The 23444-nt window shown below is 32.0% G+C and overlaps 1 protein-coding gene across 1 annotated transcript in view; it reads right to left on the reverse strand.

The window, feature by feature from the left end:
* Nucleotides 1-23444, reverse strand: part of ACOX3 (acyl-CoA oxidase 3, pristanoyl) — an 85310-nt gene that overhangs the window by 33842 nt on the left and 28024 nt on the right. Inside the window, exons 7-9 of the mRNA XM_051966738.1 lie at nt 10714-10896; nt 9545-9667; nt 8070-8190 (exon numbers count right to left, since the gene is read on the reverse strand). Coding sequence (XP_051822698.1) covers nt 8070-8190; nt 9545-9667; nt 10714-10896 — 427 coding nt within the window. The remainder of the gene's footprint in view (nt 1-8069; nt 8191-9544; nt 9668-10713; nt 10897-23444) is intronic.

Below are 23444 nucleotides of genomic sequence, written 5' to 3' on the forward strand. Positions count from 1 at the left end.
GTATTGTCATCTTTATTACATTCACTCGACCTATCCAAGAGCACTTAATACTTTTTCCAATTGTTTAGATCTGACTTTATTTGTGTGGAAAGTGTTTTGTAGTTTTGTTCATATAGTTTTTGATTTTTCCCTAGGCAGATAGATTCCCAAATATTTTATCCTATTGACAATTATTTTAAATAGGCTTTCTCTTTGTATCTCTTGCTGTTGGATTTTGTTAGTGATATATAAAAATGCTGATGATTAATGTGATTTATTTTGTATCCTGCAACTTTGCTAAAGTTGTAGATTATTTCTAAAAGCTTTTTAGTAGAATCTTTGGGGTTCTCTAAGTATACCATCATAATTTGGTTTCCTCATTCCCAACTGTAATTCCATTAATCTCTTTTTCTTTTTTTATTGTCAAAGCTAGCATTTCTAATACAGTATTGAATAATAATAATAATAATAATGGGCAACCTTGCTGCACCCCTGATTTTATTGGGAATTGTTCCAGTTTATCCCTATTACATATACTGCTTACTGATGGTTTTAAATAGATGCTACTGACTATTTTAAGGAAAAGTCCATTTATTTATATACTTTCTAATGTTTTTAATAGGAACGGGTTTTTATCAAATGTTTTTTCTGCATCTATTGAGATAATCATATTTTTTTTTGTTAATTTGGTTATTGATATAGTCAATTATATTAATAGTTTTCCTAATATTGAATCAGCCCTATATTCCTGGTATAAATTCTACTTGGTCATGGTGTATTATCCTGGGGATGATTTTCTGTAATCTTTTTGCTAATATTTTATTTAAGATTTTTGCATCAACGTTCATTACAGAAATTGGTCTATAATTTCCTTTTTTGTGTGTGTTTTCATTCTTCCTGCTTTAGGTATTAGTACCATTTCTTTGTCATAAAAGGAATTTGGTAAGATTCCTTCACTCCCTATTTTTTCAAATAGTTTATATAGCATTGGAGTTAATTGTTCTTTAAATGTTTGGTAGAATTCACATGTAAATCCATCTGGTCCTGGGGATTTTTTCTTAGGGAGTTGATTAATAGCTTGTTCTTTTTTTTTTTTTTCTAAAGTGGGACTATTTAACCAATTTACTTCTTCCTCTGTTAGGCTGGGCAACCTATATTTTTGAAGATATTCATCTATTTCATTTAAGTTACCAAAATTATGGCATAAAATCAGGCAAAGTAACTCCTAATTATTGCTCTAATTTCCTTTTCATTAGTGGCAAGTTCTTCCTTTTCATTTGATTTTCCTCTTTCCTTTTTCTAATCAAAATTAGCAAGGATTTATCTATTTTTGGCTTTTTCATAGAACCAACTCAATTTTATTTATTAATTTAATAATTTTTACTTTCAATTTTATTAATCCCTCCTTTTATTTTTAGTATTTCAAGTTTAGTGTTTGATGGGGGTTTTTAATTTGCTCTTTTTCTAGCTTTTTTAGTTGCAAGTCAAATTCACTGATTTTCTCTTTCTCTATTTTATTCAATTGGGCCTCTAGATATATAAAATTTCCCCTTATTACCTCCTTGGCTGCATCCCACACATTGTGGTCTGTTGTCACATTATTGTCATTCTCTTGGGTGAAGCTATTAATTGTGTCTATGATTTGCTGTTTCACCCAATTATTCTTTAGGAAGAGATTATTTAGTTTCCATTATTTTTTGGTCTATTTTCCCCTGGCTTTTTATTGAATGTAATTTTTATTGCATTGTGGTCTGAAAAGGATCCATTCACTATTTCTGCCTTACTGCATTTGAGTTTGACGTTTTTATATGCTAATATATGGTCAATTTTTATATAGGTTCTATGAACTGCCAAAAATAAAGTGTACTCCTTTCTGTCTCCATTTAGTTTTCTCCAAAGATGTGTCATACCTAACTTTTCTAGTGTTCTATTTACCTTTTTAACTTCTTTCTTATTTATTTTGTGGTTTGATTTATCTAGTTCTGAGAATGCAAGGTTGAGATCTCCCACTACTATAGTTCTGCTATCTATTTTTTCTTGCAGCTTTTTAAACTTCTCCTTTAGGAATTTAAATGTTATACCACTTGGTGCATATATGTTTAGTATTGGTATTGCTTCATTATCTATGCTACCCTTTAGCAAGATATAGTGCCCTTCCTTATCTCTTTTAATTAGATCAATTTTTGCTTTTGTTTGATCTGAGATTAGAATGTCTACCCCTGCTTTTTTGACTTCACCTGAAGCATATTTCTCCAGCCTTTACCTTTACTTTGTATATCTCACCTTGCTTCAATATGTTTCCCATAAACAATATATTGTAGGATTCTGGATTTTTACCTAGTCTGCTATCTGCCTCCGCTTTATGGGAGAGTTTACCCCCTTAGCATTTATGGTTAAAATTACTAATTCTGTATTTCCTGCCATCTTGTTAACCCCAGATTATGCTCTTCTCTTTCCTTTTCTCATTACACACCTCCCCAATATTAAACTTATGAACATCACTTGCCTCACACAGCCCTCTCTCTTTAGGATGCCCTTAGAGTCTCTTCCCTTTTCTTAAACATTTCCATTTCATCAACAAAATCCAACAGAAAGGGATACAAAGAGAAATTCCATTCAAAGTAACTGTTGATAGCATAAAATATTTGGGAATTTATCTACCAAAGGGGAGTGAGGAATTATATGAGCAAAATTACAAAACACTTTCCACACAAATAAAGTAAGATTTAAATAAGTGGAAAAATATTAAGTGCTCTTGGATAGTCTGAGCAAATATAATAAAGATGACAATACTCCCTAACCTAATCTATTTATTTAGTGCCATACCAATCAGACTCCCAAGAAAACATTTTAATGACCTAGAAAAAATAACAACTAAATTCATATGGAAGAACAAAAGGTTGAGAATTTCAAGGGAACTAATGAAAAAAAAAATCAAATGAAGGTGGCCTAGCTGTACCTGATCTAAAACTATATCATAAAGCAGCAGTCACCAAAACCATTGGTAATGCCTAAGAAATAGATTAGTTGATCAGTATAATAGGTGAGGTTCACAAGACAAAATAGTCAATAACTATAGCAATCTAGTATTTGACAAACCCAAAGATCCCAACTTTTGGGATAAGAATTCATTATTTGACAAAAACTGCTGGGGAAACTGGAAATTAGTATGGCAGAAATTAGGCATGGACCCATACTTAACACCATAAACCAAGATATCAAAATGGGTCCATGATTTAGGCATAAAGACTGAGATCACAAATAAATTAGAGGACACAGGATAGTTTACCTTTCAGACCTATGGAGGAGGAAGGAATTTGTGACCAAAGAAGAACTAGAGATCATTATTGATCACAAAATAGAAAATTTTGATTACATCAAATTAAAAAGCCTTTGTACACACAAAACTAATGCAAACAAAATTAGAAGGGAAGCAACAAACTGAGAAAACATTTTTACAGTTAAAGGTTCTGATAAAGGCCTTGTTTCCAAAATATATAGAGAATTGACTCTAATTTATAAGAAATCAAGCTATTCTCCAATTGATAAATGGTCAAAGGATATGAACAGACAATTTTCAGATGATGAAATTGAAACTATTTCTACTCATATGAAAGAGTGTTCCAAATTACTATTGATCAGAGAAATGCAAATTAACACAACTCTGAGATATCACTACACACCTGTCACATTGGCTAAGATGATAGGAAAAAAATAATGATGAATGTTGGAGGGGATGCGGGAGAACTGGGACATTGATGCATTGTTGGTGGAGTTGTGAATGAATCCAACCATTCTGGAGAGCAATGTGGAACTATACCCCAAAAGTTATCAAACTGTGCATACCCTTTGATCCAGCAGTGTTACTACTGGGTTTATATCCCAAAGAATTCCTAAAGAAGGGAAAGGGACCTGCATGTGCCAAAATTTTGTGGCAGCCCTTTTTGTAGTGGCTAGAAACTGGAAAATGAATGGATGCCCATCAATTGGAGAATGATTAGGTAAATTGTGGTATATGAATGTTATGGAATATTATTGTTCTGTAGGAAATGACAAGCAGGATGAATACAGAGAGGCTTGGAGAGACTTACATGAACTGATGCTGAGTGAAATGAGCAGAACCAGGAGATCATTATATAGTTCAATAACGATACTGTATGAGGATGTAATCTGATGAAAGTGGAATCTTCGACAAAGAGAATATCTAACTCATTTCCAATTGATCAATGATGGACAGAAGCAGCTACACCCAGAGAAGGAACACTGGGAAATGAGTGTAAACTGTTTGCATTTCTGTTTTTCTTCCCAGGTTATTTTTTACCTTCTGAATCCAATTCTTCCTGTGCAACAAGAGAACTGTTTGGTTCTACACACATATAATGTATCTAGGATATATTAGAACATATTTAACATGTATAAGACTGCTTGCCATCTAGGGGAGGGGGTGGAGGGAGAGAAGGGAAAAGTCAGAACAGAAGTTAGTGCAAGGGATAATGTTGCAAAAAATTACCCAGGCATATATTCTGTCAATAAAAAGTTATAATAAAAAAAACTGAAATAAAAAACAAAACAAAACAAAACAAACAAACAAAAAAATTTCCTTTTCAATTTCTCAGTTCCCTTCTATTTATCCTACCCCCTTCCCTTTTCACTTTTCACCTCCCACTTTTCAATGAGGTGGGAGAAGTTTCTCTGTAAATCGAATATTTCTAATATTTTCTCTTTGAGCCAATTCTGATGAGAGTAAGATTCATACTATGATCATCTTCCTCTGTTCTTTCTCTCAGATATAATAGGTTTCCTTTGCCTTTCATGAGATGTAGTACCTCCACTTTTCTCTTTTTTCTGGTACAATTTCCTTTCCACCTCTAGATCCTTTTTTATATTATAATAGTAAACCAATGTATACATGTACTCTTTATGTATACCCATGATAGAAATACACTTCTCAAGATTTCTTTTTACCTTTCTATGCTTCTTTTGAGTCCTATATTTGGAGGTCAACTTTTTGTTTAGCTCTGTTTTTTTCCATCAGAATAAATGGAATTCACATATTTTATTCAATGTCTATCTTCTTCCCTGGAAGAAAATGCTCAGTTTGGCTGGGTAAGTTCTTGGCTGCATACCAAGTTCCTTTGCCTTTCAAAATATCAGATTCCAGGCCCTTTGATCCTTTAATGTGGAAGCTGTTAGATCCTGAGTGATCCTAATTGTGGCTCCTTGGTATTTGAATTGGTTTTTTTTCTGGCTGCTTATAGTAATTTTTCCTTGGTTTGATAGTTCTGGAATTTAGCCACAATATTTCTTGGAGTTTTAATTTTGGGATCGCTTTCTGTAGCTATCAATAAATTCTTTCAATGTCTATTTTACCTTCTGTTTCTATGACATCCTGACAGTTTTCTTTGATTATTTCCTGAATAATAGTGTCTAGGATCTTTTTTTCATCATTAGATTGTCTCTCCTAGATCTATTTTCGAGGTCAGTTGTTTTCCCTATTAGGTATTTTATATTTTTTTCTATTTTTTCTTTTTGGTTTTGCTTGATGGATTCTTGTTGCCTTATTGAATCATTCATTTCCATTTGTCCAATTCTGAATTTTAGCGTGTTATTTTCTTCATTTACTTTTTTCACTTCTTTTTGTATATGTCCAATTGAATTTTTGAATGAGTTGTTTTGTTCTATGGAATTTTTTTTTCCATTTCACAAATTCTGTTTTTTAAAGAATTATTTTCTTTTTCCATTTCACAAATTTTGTTTTTTAAGAAGATATTTTCTTTTTCTGTTTCACAAATTCTGGTTTTCTGGGAGTTGCTTTCTTTTTCTAGTTTATCAAATCTATCTTTTAATGAGTTACATGCTTTTTCCATTTCACTATGTCTATTTTGTGTTGTATTTTCCAAACTCTCTGATAAGGCTTTCATTTCCTTTCCCCATTTTCCTTCTAGCTCTCTTTTAAGATCCTTTTTAAGTTCTTAGAGAGCCTTGTATGATGGGGACTAGGTTATTTCACCTTTTAGAGCTTCATCTGGAGACAATCTGCCTTTAGTCTCCTCAGAGTTTGAAATCTGTTCTTCTCTTTCACCATAAAAGCTATCAATTTTTAGAATCCTCTTTACTTTTTTGATCATTTTTTAAAAGTTAAGTTAAGGTCTGCCTTTAGAACAGGAGAGGTTTTCCAAGCAACCACTGCACTGGGTCAGTGCTGATTCATTCCTGGTCCTGGCTCAGCCAAGTGGAGTCATTAGCAATGTCCCGGGGTTCTGTGGTGTCTGCCCAGGAGTTTGTGGTCAGAGTCTGCTCAACTACCCTGAGACTGCACTGCTCCCAGACTCTGAGCTGTCTGTGCTGGCACCTGTGGTCAGCTGCTCAGGCCTCACTGTGTCTCTCTTGCTTCTGACTGAAATAGACCTTCTCTGGTCTGCTTCCTCCTGCAAACTCTCTGCCCCATGTTGGTCGTACCACCACCCTGAGACTGCTCTACCCCGGGCTCTGCTCTGTCTGTGCTGGCGTTTGTGATCAGCTGTTGTGCTTTGCTGCCTCTCTCCCGTTTCTGATTGAAATAGATTTTTTCTGGTCTGTTTCCTCCCGCAAATTCTCTGTGGGAGACACTGAGCTATCTGTGCTGGCATTTGTACTGGTTGCCCTGGCTGCCTCCCTCCTGTTTCCAGTTGAAACAAATCTTTTTTGGCAATCTTTGAAATTACCTTCTGCTGATAATTTGTTGCAAACCCATATTAGTAGGTTTTGCCCATCCAGAGCTAATTCAGAGGCTGAATTTCATAATTATTGTGAGGATTGTAAGGAAGGTCAGAGAGAAATGTGTATCATCTCTGCCATCTTGGCTCCACCTCCTTTTTTATTCTTAAACCAATCAGCTGTTATATGCTCAGTTCTAGCTGTTGCTTCTTGATCCAATACCTCCATACAGACTCCTCAGGATACAAATAAGATTATCTGATACTCTCAGCTCTTGTCACATTTGATCCACATAGTGAAAAACTTTAGTGTAGTCAATGAAACAGAAATAGATTTTTTCTAGAACTCCCTTGCTTTCTCCATAATTTGGCAAATGTTGGCATAATCATTACAAGAAGATTTTTTTTTAATGGCAAAAAAAAATTGAGCTCCAAGAATGGAAAAAACAGTGAAAGTCCTGAAGAGATAGTAAATATATTTCTTTTGTCATGGCATTAAATAGATACCTGATTGTCTACCTTATCTGATGGTCCTTATTTAATTGCTTTTCTTTGTCACAGATTGGGTTCATTTTCTAAAGGATTGTGGGTAATGACTCTAATACAAAGACAAAGACATTAAATAAGCAGAAGTACCTGGCAAACTTCAAAATCTATAAAAATATGAATTATTGCTTTGCTGTAAAATACCACTGAGTAGAAAGGAGAGGAGACCTTTGTATCACTGGGATATCCTTAAACAAAAGAGATTTATCACTGAAAGCTTTTACATTTCTGATCATTTGAAAAGTTTATGAGAAAGGTGCACGAGGCAGTTGAGATATCAAACTTTTGCTGATACAAAAACTTGAAGGACTAAAAAAGACTGAAATATAAGTATTTTCATTTTTGAAATGTTCACCAGTAAAATCAGTATCTGAGTTGTCAAAATGGAGTATTTTAAAATGTTTTTTTAAACATAATGTTCCTAATTGTACTGATTTTTAAATTCACAAAACATTTGTCTTGTAAGGGATCTTGCCTCCTCATTTTACAGATGAGAAACTGGGTATGTGAAGGAATTAAGTAACCAGTCCATAATCACATCATAACAAGTTAGGCATAACCAGGATTAGAACTCAGGGATTCTGATTCCCACAAGTCAGTGGGAGTCATTGTACCACTTTCTCTCCCCACTGAGAGAATCCTGTCAATGAACATTATGCAAGTAGTTAAAAGGAAAGTCAGAATTCAAATTGACTGACGTTGAGTTCCTCTTGAAATGATGTAATGCTTTCCTTCTCACAGATTCTATGTAATGCATTATTATCTTTAGTTCAGAAGAAAAGGGTCTTAAGATATCTAAAATGAAATGGTAGAACTAGAGGCAAAAGAGAAGACTATCCTCACACTTACTGGCCAAATAACCATGCCCTCCACAAGCTTCTTGACATTCCTGAGCTCCTTGCTGGGCAGTCCAGGAAGCTAGAGGTTTGCCAGCAGATGCTAATGCATGAATTTCATATCCAAGCTCAGCCTTAAAAAGGAAGGATTAAACAGAAGATTTTTAAAACCTCAAAACACCAGTAATATTCCAAAGAAGGCTCTTCTTATCAAACAACAGTTATTTTTCAAAATTATATATAGGAAATTAATGGCATGGTAATTTATGCATATGGTATAGCTGAATTTGGAAATCAGGAGGAAAACCTGAGGTCAAGTACTTGCTTTGACACTAATCTGTGTGACTAATGGCAAATACCTTTAGTTTTTTGAGTCTCTGTTTCTCCAAATGAAAAAAAAGATAATATTTACATTTCCTGTCTCATACGGTTCCCATGAATTTTGCAAATCTTGGAGTACTCTACAAATATGTGAGATAATATTATAATGATTATTGTTGGTATTATCCTAAATGTCCCCATTATTTATAGTTAAGGGAATGGGAATGATGAATAAGTCAGATTATAATTTGAGAACCATTTGTTGTATCAGAGAAAAAAGCTAGAGGGATAGCCATTAGGAAAAAAAAAATATTGAGTTGACAAAGGGAGAACTTGGAGATCATTCAATCTAGGGCCTCATTTTACAGAGGAAGTGAGTCATCTCAGAAGGAACTGGGCACAAAGCTGCCTGTGGCAGAGAATTAGAACCAAGGGTTTTTGGTTGCTAATCCTGTGCTATTTCTGGTACATCATTCTAATACTTCTTCAACCATACAATTTTGATGATGCAATGTTTAATTCTATGAACCAACTATAACTGTAGAAGAAATTAACAAAAATTGTTTTTCTGAGAGAGTGGAAAAATAGGAACACTAATACAAAGTTGGTGGAGTTGTGAACTGGTCCAACCATTCTGGAGAACAATTTGGAACTATCTCTAAAGAGCTATAAACTGCTTGTCCTTTGACCCAGCAATAATATACTTCTAGGTTTATATCCTGATGAGATCAAAGAAAAAGGGAAAAGACCCATTTGTATCAAAATATTTATAGCATCTCTTTTTGTAGAGATAGAGTTAGGAAGTGAGAGGATGCTATTAATTGAGGGAAAGGCTGAACAAGTTGTACTATAAAAATGATGGAGGAGATGGTTTCAACAAAATATTAAATTTGATTTGATGCAAAATGATGTGAGCAAAATAAAGAACACTGTACATAGTAACAACAATACTGTAATGGGAATCAACTCTGAAAGACTTACTATTTTTATCAATACAATGATCCACCACAACGCAAAATATTTCTTAAACACTAACTCTATGAAAAAAAAAGTTTAATATTTTTTGACCTAAAAAGGTACTGTGTCTCTATTGGATATAAAATAGTTATTTAACTAGCATCACTTTATCAACTATAAGCATGCCAAAAAAAATTGGTATCGTCTTACCTGTATAATATTATTATCATTTTGTAAAAAGCCTTTTAGAAATTCTGTCATGTCCTCAAACAAAGTTTTTGCAAAATGATCTAAGGCATATGCAGCTGCCAAGTAAGGAATCAGGCGCCATTGCTGAAAAAAATATCTTAGATAAATATAATACACTTCATACTTATTTTTCACTAAATGTTTTATACATTTAAGTAAAATTTTAAAAATTATTCCAATGATTTTTTTCTGACCCAGTTTCAAAATCATATCCTTTTTAATACCCCACCAACCTCACATCATCCTACTGACAAATTTGTTTCTTACTTCATTTCATTTAAATTCTTTTATTTAAATGAAGAAATAAAAAGAAAATCCTTCTAACAATGAGAGATGCCAAACAACAGAAAGAAATGCCTCATGACTTCCTAGTCACTGGAACACCATCTTTCCAAGAAGATGAGGATAATGATGATGAAAGACTGCATCCTAATGGTCTCTTCCATCTATCTGCCATCTATTCTGCCAAATGAAAATTTCAATGATCATTTATGACAGGTTTATAAAAGAAATATGGTCAAAATCAACATTTACAAATCAACTATTTATTGATCAGATCTCAGTGATATGGGTACTCCTTTAACTGATAGAGATCACATCACCTCCATGTCTTTTCATTTTATTGTTCACATCATTCTACAAATTCCTTGGAGGATCCATACTTTGTAGAGACCTTCCTTCAAATCTTTTAAAATTTCATAGCCCTCCGTCCAATAATCAGGCCCCTTGCCTCCACTTCTGCTATATGACTATTTCACTTCTTTTTCAAGTTATGAAAATATTAAAGGCAATACACTGATTATAAAATTCCTTTTACCATGTTCCAAGCAATATATAAAAGCAACTTTACTACCAAAATGATATTGGCAAGGATTAGTTGTTTGGGGACTTATGGCATTGAGTCAAATGATTAAAGATTGAATGCCTTCCAGTGTTGGGGGTGTGCACTTCTGCTGCTTTATCTTCTACCTTGAAAAGTTTCCCTAATCTTCAGTCACCTAACAGTAGCCATTTAAGAGAGTATATAAATAAATTCTATCACACACACACACACACACACACACACACACACACACACACACACAGACACACCATCACATAAAAAAAAATCTCATATCATGAGTTGATACCTGCATTTGATATTCAAGACCTGGAATTTCATCACCATCACTTGGTCCAAACTGACGACGAGTTGCTGAGAAACGAATTGCTATTGATAAAGCCAGTTTCAAATTCACCACAGACATTCCAATAACACTAACTCTAGCAGGAGACAGAGAAAACAGTGAAGCAACAAAACGTTGTCGAACATCCTGTTGGTATAAAAGATAGAAATCACTCAAGTAATCAGAAAATGTGTTGCTTGCTTTTATGAATAAATAACATTTCAATTAATTTAGCAAATATTCGTTAAATGCCTGACTGGGATAAGAGTTAAGGGAGATAAATACTTAGCTAAAGCTTTTATCCATTCCGTATCCATAGCATGTTTATCAAATTTGAAGATGCCAAAAATCTAGAGGTGACAATTAACAGGCTGGACAATTAGAATTAAAATCCAAAAGACTTTGATAGTCTAAAATGTTGAGCCAAATGTAAGAAAATTAAATGTGAGAAAAGTTAGTTCAGGATGGAAAAGAGTTAGTTAAAGAAGAGTAAATATGTGTTTATGTGTGTGTGGGGGGAAATATGGGTTTTTAGCAAGCCATAAGCTCAAAATGAAGATAACAATGTGATCTAGCAGCTAAAAAAGCTATTCAGCTTCTAATAATGCCCTCTTATGCAGCATTATTGAGCAGCAGCAGCATCTCAGTCACATTTTCATAGGGTGGATGTAGGGCAGGAAGCAGGCCACTGCTGTTCCCAGGACTCATAGGCTTGGGATCCAGGGCTACCTTGATCATGGCCTGAGGAAGTGGTGCTCAAGGTAACAGTGACAGGATTTGCCTCATCCACCCCACCTCTCTCCCCCCAGGGCTTGCCTGCCTGCCCCACTGGGCCAGTTGGCTGGGAGCTGGTGGGAGTAGCTGGCCCCTTCTTCAGAAGGGCTGCTCCCCAGATGGTTGCATGGGCTGTCCTAGAAGCAGGGCAGGTGGGCTTCAAAGCACTACTGTTCCAGAAGCTTTGGGGCTTAAATGCCCAATGATGGAAATTGGTTGATGTCTGCTATTAGTGGTATCGAAAAGAGGGAGTCCATTTTTCACAGGGGATTAATCCCCTTAATGATGGCTATGGAAGACAGACTGGAAATAAGGATGAAAGTCTGGGAAGAGGAGGGCACTATCATTCTGAGGGCTTGTGTACTGGTCCTGCACTATGTCCATTTGCTTCTGAGGGGAAGTGGAGATCAAGATGGTGGGGGTGAAGGAAGTCTGAGTCCCTGGCTTTCTTCAGGATGCCCTGCCTCTTCAGCCAGGCTGAAGTGCCTGGGGGTACAGAAGTTAGATAAGACTTGTTTTGCTTAGGACCATGAAGGCAGAACTGGAAATAATCGATAAAAATTGCAGAGAAGTGGGTTGAGAAGTGAGTTTCAGCTCTAGTTAAGAAAACACTGTTGACACCCAGAACTATGTAAAAGGAATATGCTGTTGGAGGAGGCAGAGGGTTTCATGGGATTAGAAGACTCCATGCAGAGGCTGGCTGGATAACGGCCCTTGTCAGAGATGCTAGGTAAGGGATTCCAGGGGAGGTCTAGAGCGGCTCAGAGACTCTCTGGGGTCCATATTCATGCTGATTCCATGATTTATAGAGCTTACCATCTAGTCATGATTTAACATCATAAATTAATATTGTCCATGAATCACATGCATTTATTTAATTGCTACCTCATGGCAAACACTATGCTAAACATTAGAAGAATCATATTCAGGGACAAACTTGATCTACTCGTAAAACTCGGTGAATTCACTCTATTTTTATGCTTCTCCACTCCCTGGCTGCTTTCAAGTGAGGAAGAGCCTCTAAGTGAGGGCTAGAATGTGCTGCCACTATCTTGTCTCCCCTCCATGTATCTTTTGTATTTATTCTTTCCTACCGTTAGGTCAAGGAGCATCCAGACACAGGATAGCACAGGCTATGACTGTGAGCTTCAGAAGGTTGGAAGAGCCAGCGGAGATCCCCTCAGCAGCTGCAGGAGATAGCAGACACTCTGGGGCTGGAAGCAGCAACAGCTGAGTCTGCTGAAGGGCCAACCCTGAGCAGAGATCTGCTTGACCCAGTCCGATGGCGGGAGGACGTCATGTGTTACAAGGAGCTAGCTCAGCTAAGCAAGACAGTAGCTCACCTCTTAGTGACACTACACCTAGAAGTTAGTTTGGTGGGGATGCTTCAAATTGAGAAAAGAACTCCTTACGCAAAAAGTCTTGCAGTATCTACTGACCAAATGTGTTCCCTTCATATGTGGCTAAGTACCTTTCAACTTTAAATTTGAGCACACTGTCCCCAGGGAAGAGTACACCACACAGTTTGGGGAAATGCCTTTTGTCCTTTTATTCTTGCTATACCTTTCTAATGAACATTATTTTGTAAAAGGTAGATATTAGCAAACTAATCATTCTGGAGATGGGGATATGCTGGATAGAGGGACAGGTGCAATAATTTTAGAAACCTCAGGGCTTTAGGGTTGCCCATAGACTCTTGGAGAGAGTAAGAATAGCTGTTAAACTCTGGGGATCTAGGCTGTTAGTGTGAGTTCCAAGAATGAATCCATAAGGACCTTGTGGAACCTTGTCAGAGATAATTTGGCACTCCTGAATTCATGGAGAACTGCTGAAAAGATTCTCAACCCAGTATTCTTGCAAATGGAAATCCTAAATTATAATGCCCTCTTAAAAATAGCATATTCTCTTTCTTTTGTTTTAGATTATAATTTCATATTAATTTTTTACAAGTCAGACCAATTTATTTGTTAAATTTTGCTTACTTCATTACTTATGTATTATATCTGGTGTATTACTGTATCAACAAAGACTACTGCAGCTAATATAAGATGCCTGAATTTTGCAGCTTGAAAATAGTCATGTCCGGCTTACAAATACTCACTCTTTTTTACATTTTTGCTTTTAAGGAACTCTTTGAACCATCATGAAAGGGAGCGATGTGTAACCAGACTGAAAGGGTAGACTGGGACCAAGTTTGTGAAGGACTTTAAATGGCAAATAGAGGAGCCTGTATATGCACCTAAAGACAATGGGAAGTTACTTAATTTAAAGATAAGAGCCCTCCCAAGCATGCTTTTCAGGAAGAGCAAATCATTTTACTCCTCTGACATTTATTGTCCATAGGGGATAAGAAGATTTGAACTATATATACTTCATGGCATTGTTATCAAAATAAATGCTTTGCAAAGCTTACTTTCAGAACTTTTCAAACTTTCCTTCTTGTGCTAACAGATTGGTGGATGGAAAATGTATTTGTGCGTACATCATTATTAATATAACTACTACTATTTGTGATTTTTTAAAATGATGATTTCATTAAGTTCAGTTGTTCAAATAAGAGAGAAAACAAATAGGTGGAATGTGAACTGGATTTTAAATTAGTAGGCCAAGATTCAGGCCCCAAGCTTGTAATTTACTACTTTTGCACTAATAGGCAAATCACTGAACATGTCCAAGACCCAAATTTTGTTTTGCAAAATGAGAATAACAGTTACACTACCTATCTTACAAGAGTACTGTGAAGATCAGATCTATCAACATAGGTTAAGATCTTGGTAAACTATGAAGTGATATCTATATATAAATGTGATTTATTATTCATGCTATGGATATAGTGGTTGAAATTAGTGCTGGCAAGAGCAGAAACATTGATATAATGGGTCAGCTAGATGTTATAATGGATAGTGCACCAGTTATGCAGTCAGAAGAATCTGAGTTCAACTCTGATTTCAGACACTTAATACTTTCTAGCTCTGAGACCCTGGCCAAATCATTTAATTCCAATTGCCTTACCAAAAAAAAACAGGAAAGAAGGAAAGAAGAAGTAAGAAAAGAGAAAGAGAGAAAAGAAACATTATTGTACTCTCTTGACATAACAGCCATACTTGCTCCCATCTAGTTCTCATAATTCAGGTGTCTCATTTCCTGTTTTGGTAACAGTCTGAGTGATACAAAAGGGCAAATGTCCTTTAATGGTAAATATTTTGAGGGAAAATAACATCAGCAGAAATCACATTTTGTTCTCAACTTTTAGGTATTGTCTCCCCTCCATGTCCTTGGATAACTCAAATAGCATTTATTTCAATTTCCTGAGACATTTCTCTATGGTAAAATGAAATTACAAGACCTGTTTATAGAAATGTGTTGAAAAGATCCTAAAGACAAGTGTTAGAAATTCAAATTCAGTTATTTAAAAGGGAACCAAAAGTGTTAAAAGGGTCTGGGGAAATAATTGAATTTTTTTAAAATTGACACCTTGCTAATTTTATAATGTAATATGATGAAAACAAAGCAAAAAAAAAATTATTATTATAAAAACGAGGGCAAGTACTAAGCCTGCCGGCTTCAAATATTTTTAGGGCTGTTTCACAGAAGAAAGAATGGAGCATCTGCTTGATTGCTAAAGTAGAACTAGTTAAGCTGAAGATACTGCAAAACAAAAACAAAAACAAAAAAACATAATCTTGAGAGAAGAAAAGGCTCCTTAACGCTTTGAGTTCTCTGAAAGTAGACATGCTGTTTCCAAAAGCATAGGCTCCTCTTCTTCCCTTACAAGCAAAGGCTAGTGGATCTCTTAAGCAGTAAGTCTGCAAAAGGGCTTCCTTTGGGCCAGAGTTTGAACCAGGTGGCTACTGACATCCCTTCTAACTCATATTTCTCTGTTATAGGCTTCAAATAGAAATGAATATTTTTCTCTTGAGCTGAAAAATTTGCTTGGAGAGAGCATAATGGGCCCTAGTTTTTAAAACATTGGACAACCATATACATTTATACAATGAAAAACTATTAATAATGAAAGGATTCTGTTTGCTAATTCAGAAAAATTTATTTCACGGCACTCTAGGGAATGTGCCTAGTCACATTCACAGATGTTATACAAACTGTGCTAAATGCATTTGAAAAATATCAGTAGTTCCTATAGCAACTTCTCTTACTATTATGATCATCCTCAATTTCATATGTAGTATCTTCTTATTGAATCAGCCATAAAGAGAACTTAAAAAAAAAAAAAAAACTAATGTACTTAAAATGACATTGAAGCTAGAGAAGTGGTCAGAGGCAGAGATGACATTTTGTTGACCTAAAGTAGGATTATTTCATCCAACATTAACAAAATCCAACAGCAAGAGATAGAAAGAGAAATTCCATTTAAAATAACTATTGATAATAGAAAATATTTGGGAATCTATCTGCCAAGGGAAAGTCAGCAACTATATGAGCAAAACTGCAAAATACTTTCCACACAAATAGAGTCAGATCTAAACAATTGGAAAAAATATTAAGTGCCCTTGGATAGGTCAAGCTAATATAATAAAGATGACAATACTTCCTAAACTAATTTATTTATTTAGTGCTATACTAATCATACTCCCAAGAAATTATTTTAATGACCTAGAAAAATAACAAAAAAATTCATATGAAAGAAGAAAAGGTCAAGAATTTCAAGGGAACTAATGAAAAAAATTAAATGAAGGTGGCCTAGCTGGATATGATCTAAAATTATATCATAAGAGAGCTACAAGAAGAAACAGACAACAAAACTTTAATAGTGGGAAATCTCAACCTTGAGCTCTCAGAACTAGATAAATCAAATTACAAAATAAATAAGAAAGAAGTTAAAAAGATAAATAGAACACTAGAAAAGTTAGGTATGATACATCTTTGGAGAAAACTAAATGGAGACAGAAAGGAGTACACTTTCTTCTCGGCAGTTCATGGAACCTATACAAAAACTGACCATATATTAGCATATAAAGACCTCAAATTCAAATGAAGAAAGGCAGATATAGTAAACGCATCCTTTTCAGATCACAATGCAATAAAAAATTACATTCAATAAAAGCCAGGGAAAAATAGACTAAAAAGCAATCGGAAACTAAATAATCTCATCCTAAAAAATAATTGGGTGAAACAGCAAAGCAAAGACACAAGTAATAATTTCACCCAAAGGAATGACAATAATGAAACGTCATACCAAAATATGTGAGATACAGTCAAAGTGGTAATAAGAGGAAATTTTATATCTCTAAAGCCCTACTTGCATAAAATAGAGAAAAAGAAAATCAATGAATTAGGCTTGCAACTAAAAAAGCTAGAAAGAAGCAAATTAAAAACCCCGACTCAAACACTAAATTTGAAATTCTAAAAATAAAAGGAGAGATTAATAAAATTGAAAGTAAAAAAATTATTGAATTAGCAAATAAAACTTAGAGGTGGTTCTATGAAAAACCAACAAAATAGATAAACCCTTGGTAAATGTGATTAGAAAAAGAAAAGAAGAAAATCAAATTGTTAGTCTTAAAAATGAAAAGGGATAACTTGCCATTAATGAAGAGGAAATTAGAGCACTAATTAGGAGTTACTTTGCCCAACTTTAAGCCAATAACTTTGATAACTTAAATAAAATGGATGAATACCTTCAAAAATATAAGTTGTCCACATGAACAGAGGAAGAAGTAAATTGGTTAAATAGTCCCATTTTAGAAAAAAAAAAACATTCGAACAAGCTATTAATCAACTCCCTAAGAATAAATCCCTAGGATCAGATGGATTTACATGTGAATTCTACTAAATTTAAAGAACAATGAACTCCAATGCTATATAAACTATTTGAAAAAACAGGGATTGAAGGAGTCCTACCAGATTCCTTTTATGACACAGACATGGTACCGATACCTAAACCAGATAGGACAAAAACAGAGAAAGAAAATTATAGACCAATCTCCCTAATGAATATTGATGCAAAAATCTTAAATAAAATATTAGCAAAGAGATTACAGAGATAATACACCATGACCAAGTCGGATTTATACCAGGAATTCAGGGTTGGTTCAATATTAAGAAAACTATTAACATAATTGACTATATCAATAACCAAATTAACAAAAACCATATGATCATCTTAATAGAGGTAGAAAAAATCTTTTTGATAAAATTGAACACCCATTCTTATTAAAAACACTAGAGAGTATATGAATAAATAGACTTTTCCTTAAAATAATCAGTAGCATCTATTTAAAACCATCAGTAAGCATCATATGTAATGAAGATAAACTGGAACCATTCCCAATAAAATCAAGACTGAAGCAAGTTTGCCCGTTATTACTATTACTATTCAATGCTATATTAGAAATGCTAGTTTTGGCAATAAAAGAAGAAAAAAAGATTAATGGAATTACAGTAGGTAATAAGGAAACCAAATTATCACTCTTTGCAGATGATATGATGGTATACTTAAAGAACCAGAGAGATTCCACTAAAAAGCTATTAGAAATAATCCACAACTTTAGCAAAGTTGCAGGATACAAAATAAATCCACATAAATCATCACCATTTTTATACATCACTAACAAAATCCAACAACAAGAGATACAAAGAGAAAGTCCATTTAAAATAACTGTTGATAGGAAAAAATATTTGGGAATCTATCTGCCAAGGGAGAGTCAAGAGTTATATGAGCAAAATTACAAAACACTTTCCAACAAATAAAGTCAGATCTAAACATTTGGAAAAATATCAAGTGCTCTTGGATAGGTCGAGTGAATATAATAAAGATGACAACACTACCTAAACTAATCTATTTATTTAGTGCTATACCAATCAAACTATCAAGAAACTATTTTAGTGACCTAGAAAAAATAACAAAAAAACTCATTTGAAAGAACAAAAGGGAATTAATAAATAAAAAAGCAAATAAAGGTGGCCTAGCTGTATCAGATCTAAAACTATATTATAAAGCAGCGGTCATCAAAACCATTTGGTACTGGCTAAGAAAGAGCCTAGTTGATCAGTGGTATAAGTTAGATTCAGAGGACAAAATAGTCAATAACTATATCAAATTCGTGTTTGACAAAACCCAAAGAACCCAGCTTTTGGGATAAGAATTCACTATTTGACAAAAACTCTTGGGAAAATTGGAAACTAGTATGGAGGAAACTAGGCATTGACCCACATCTAACACCATATACCAAGATAAGGTCAAAGTAGGTTCATGATCTAGACATAAAGTATGATATTATAAATAAATCAGAGGAACATAGGATAGTTTACCTCTCAGACCTGTGGAAAGGGAAAGAATTTGTGATCAAAGAAGAGCTAGAGATCCTTACAGGTAATTTTGATTATATTACGTTAAAAAGTATTTGTACAAACAAAACTAATGTAGACAAGATTAGAAAGGAAACAATAAACTGGGAAAACATTTTTACATTCAAAGGTTCTGATAAAGGCCTCATTTCTAAAATATATAAAAAATTGACTCAAATTTATAAGAAATCAAGCCATTCTCCAATTGATAAATGCTCAAAAGATATGAACAATTTTCAGACGGAGAAATTGAATCTATTTCTAGTCATATGAAAAAGTGCTCCAAATCACTATTAGTCAGAGAAATCCAAATTAAGACAATTCTGAGATATCATTACACCCCTGAAAGATTGGCTGAGATGACAAGAAAAGATAATGATGAATGTTTGAGGGTATGTGGGAAAACTGGAACACTGATACATTGTTGGTGGAACTGTGAATGGATGCAACCATTCTGGAGAGCAATTTGGAACTATGCTCAAAAAGTTATCAAACTGTGCATACTTTTTGACCCAGCAGCATTTCTACTGAGTTTATATCCCAAAGAGATCTTAAAGGAGGGAAAGAGAACCACATTTGCAAAAATAATGTTTGTGGCAGCCCTTTTTGTAGTGGTTAGAAACTGGAAACAGAATGGATGCCATCTATTGGAGAATGGCTGAATAAATTATGATACATGAATATTGTGGAATATTATTGTTCTCCAAGAAATGACCAACAGAATGATTTCAGAGAGTCCTGGAGAGACTTACATGAATAAATGTTAAGTGAAGTGAGAAGAACCAAGAGATCATTGTACACAGCAACAACAAGACTATATGACGATCAATTCTGATGGACATGGCTCTCTTTAACAATGAGATGATTCAAACCAGTTTCAATTGTTGAATAATGAAGAAAGTCATCTACACCAAGAGAGAGAACTAAGGGACCTCAGTGTGGACCACAACATTGCATTTTTACTCTTTCTGTTATTGTTTGCTTGCATTTTTGTTTTCCTTCTCAGGTATTTTTCTTTCTAGATTTGATTTTTCTTGTGCAGCAAGATGACTGTATAAATATGTATACATATATTGGATTTAACATATATTTGTAATATATTTAACATGTATTGGACTATCTGCCATCTGGGGCAGGGTATAGGGGGAAGGAGGGGAAAATTTGGAAGAGAAGGTTTTGCAAGGGTCAGTGTTGAAAGATTATCCATGCATATGTTTTGTAAATAAAAAGCTATAATAAAATAAATTTAAAAAAAATAAAACTTGATCAAGAGTCTGAGCAAAACAATTTACCTGTGTGTTATTTTCAAAAATTTTCAAAATAATATTTTTAAAGAAGTGGGGGCTCCCTTCACCAAAAAAACAATTGTTTCACAGCTTACAGTTTGAGGGAGTTGCCTGGGGCATGGAGAAGTTAAATAAAGTTCAAGTCAAGTGAGCCAGTGGTATATAAGGTAGGTCTAAAATTCAGGCTTTCCTGAATTCACAATCTACATAATATACTTTGTTTCACTAAAAGTAGATTTATTTTTTTAAAAAAATCAGACTACTGTATCACAGTTCAATTAATTATTTTTCAGTCCAGAGAATATCTTTTTGAATACATTTGAACAACTATCTCATTTTTTTAAACTGTGGCCAAGTTTTAAAGGAATTGCTTACCCTTTGCTGTCATTGAACAATAACAACAACAACAAAAAAAAATGAAACAATCATGATTAAATATATACTTGAAAATAGAACATAAATATGACATTAACAAGGAAAGTTGATATTTATATTAAGCCATCATTATATCATAGGATATTAAGAATAAATAATTTAGCCCTGAAGGGAACTTAGAAATCCTTCTATTCAACACTTTCATATTAGAGATAAGGAAACAACCCCAACAGAGTATAACAATATTTACTTCAAAAAGTAAAGTGCTGTGCCCAACTCTATCCATAAAAAGAAAAAAAAATTAAATATCTCTTCTCCTCGAGGTAGTTATATTTTACGGAGAGAATATAAGAAGTTCACAGTTAAGAAATTACAAGGAACTTTGTGGCAAGTACTAATAACATTCTTAATTCAGACTTTCCTCACTTACCAGGATTATTGTTGTAGCCCCAAATTTATCTTTCTTCCATAGGCTTCCCCTCTTCAATCTATCTCTTACACAACTGCCAAATTTCTATTCCTCAAATATAGAGCGATCGTGATATTCCACTCATGTAGCTTTTATAATTACAGCTACCTGTCACTTCTTATAGTAAGTTATAGAACTTAATGATGGGAACTATCTCACTCCTACCACCTTTCAATTGTACCTCTAAGCCATCATATTAGCATATCAACTTAATCTTTGTTTCTGTTTCCAAAAAAATTATCTCCTTAATTCTGACTCTTTGCTTAGATTTCCTTGGAACTTTAGCCCACTTTAATTAATGTCACAATTATCTCCTGGATCTGACTCTTTACTAAAATTCCCTTGGAAATTAGCCCACTGCTTGCATAATAAATCACATTTTCTGTGTTAAGTTCTGCACTAAGCACTTTACATTTGATCCTCACAACAATCCTAGGATATAGGTGTTATTATGATGTCCATTTTTACAGAAAAGAAAACTGAGGCAGGTAGCTGTGTGGAATGGAAAGATGTACTTATTGGAAAAACAACTGACTTAGAAAATAAAATTCATTATTTCTGTATGTCCCTATGACCTACAATATGTGCAGGCCTCTATTTACTTAAACCTAGGCCAGTTACAGACATATTTACTTAATCTAAACTGGTGACATTTATAAATGTTTGACATCATTGTGTCTATTAGTTTAAACACTGTCCCCTTAGTTATCTGTTGATTTATGGTTTCCTAGAAAGCAGGTAATTTCAGGGAAACTGAAACATTCCATTCCCATCTCTTTTGGCAGCAATATCCAATTAGGAAGCCCCACACTTCTTAAGGCTTTCTAATTTGTGGTATAACCTCTTGTAACAAAACCTGTAAAAATGGTGTGTATTCACTGACTCTTTGGCCCTCCTGCTGTGAGTGCTTTCTCTTCCTTTATCTCTCAAGGCTGTATAAATATGTATACATATATATATATATATATATATATATATATATATATATATATATATATATATATATATATATATATATATATATATATATATATATATATATATATATATATATATATATATATATATATATATATATATATATATATATATATATATATATATATATATATATATATATATATATATATATATATATATATATATATATATATATATATATATATATATATATATATATATATATATATATATATATATATATATATATATATATATATATATATATATATATATATATATATATATATATATATATATATATATATATATATATATATATATATATATATATATATATATATATATATATATATATATATATATATATATATATATATATATATATATATATATATATATATATATATATATATATATATATATATATATATATATATATATATATATATATATATATATATATATATATATATATATATATATATATATATATATATATATATATATATATATATATATATATATATATATATATATATATATATATATATATATATATATATATATATATATATATATATATATATATATATATATATATATATATATATATATATATATATATATATATATATATATATATATATATATATATATATATATATATATATATATATATATATATATATATATATATATATATATATATATATATATATATATATATATATATATATATATATATATATATATATATATATATATATATATATATATATATATATATATATATATATATATATATATATATATATATATATATATATATATATATATATATATATATATATATATATATATATATATATATATATATATATATATATATATATATATATATATATATATATATATATATATATATATATATATATATATATATATATATATATATATATATATATATATATATATATATATATATATATATATATATATATATATATATATATATATATATATATATATATATATATATATATATATATATATATATATATATATATATATATATATATATATATATATATATATATATATATATATATATATATATATATATATATATATATATATATATATATATATATATATATATATATATATATATATATATATATATATATATATATATATATATATATATATATATATATATATATATATATATATATATATATATATATATATATATATATATATATATATATATATATATATATATATATATATATATATATATATATATATATATATATATATATATATATATATATATATATATATATATATATATATATATATATATATATATATATATATATATATATATATATATATATATATATATATATATATATATATATATATATATATATATATATATATATATATATATATATATATATATATATATATATATATATATATATATATATATATATATATATATATATATATAT

This window comes from Antechinus flavipes, chromosome 6 (assembly GCF_016432865.1).
Source record: "Antechinus flavipes isolate AdamAnt ecotype Samford, QLD, Australia chromosome 6, AdamAnt_v2, whole genome shotgun sequence".
Taxonomy (NCBI): domain Eukaryota; kingdom Metazoa; phylum Chordata; class Mammalia; order Dasyuromorphia; family Dasyuridae; genus Antechinus; species Antechinus flavipes.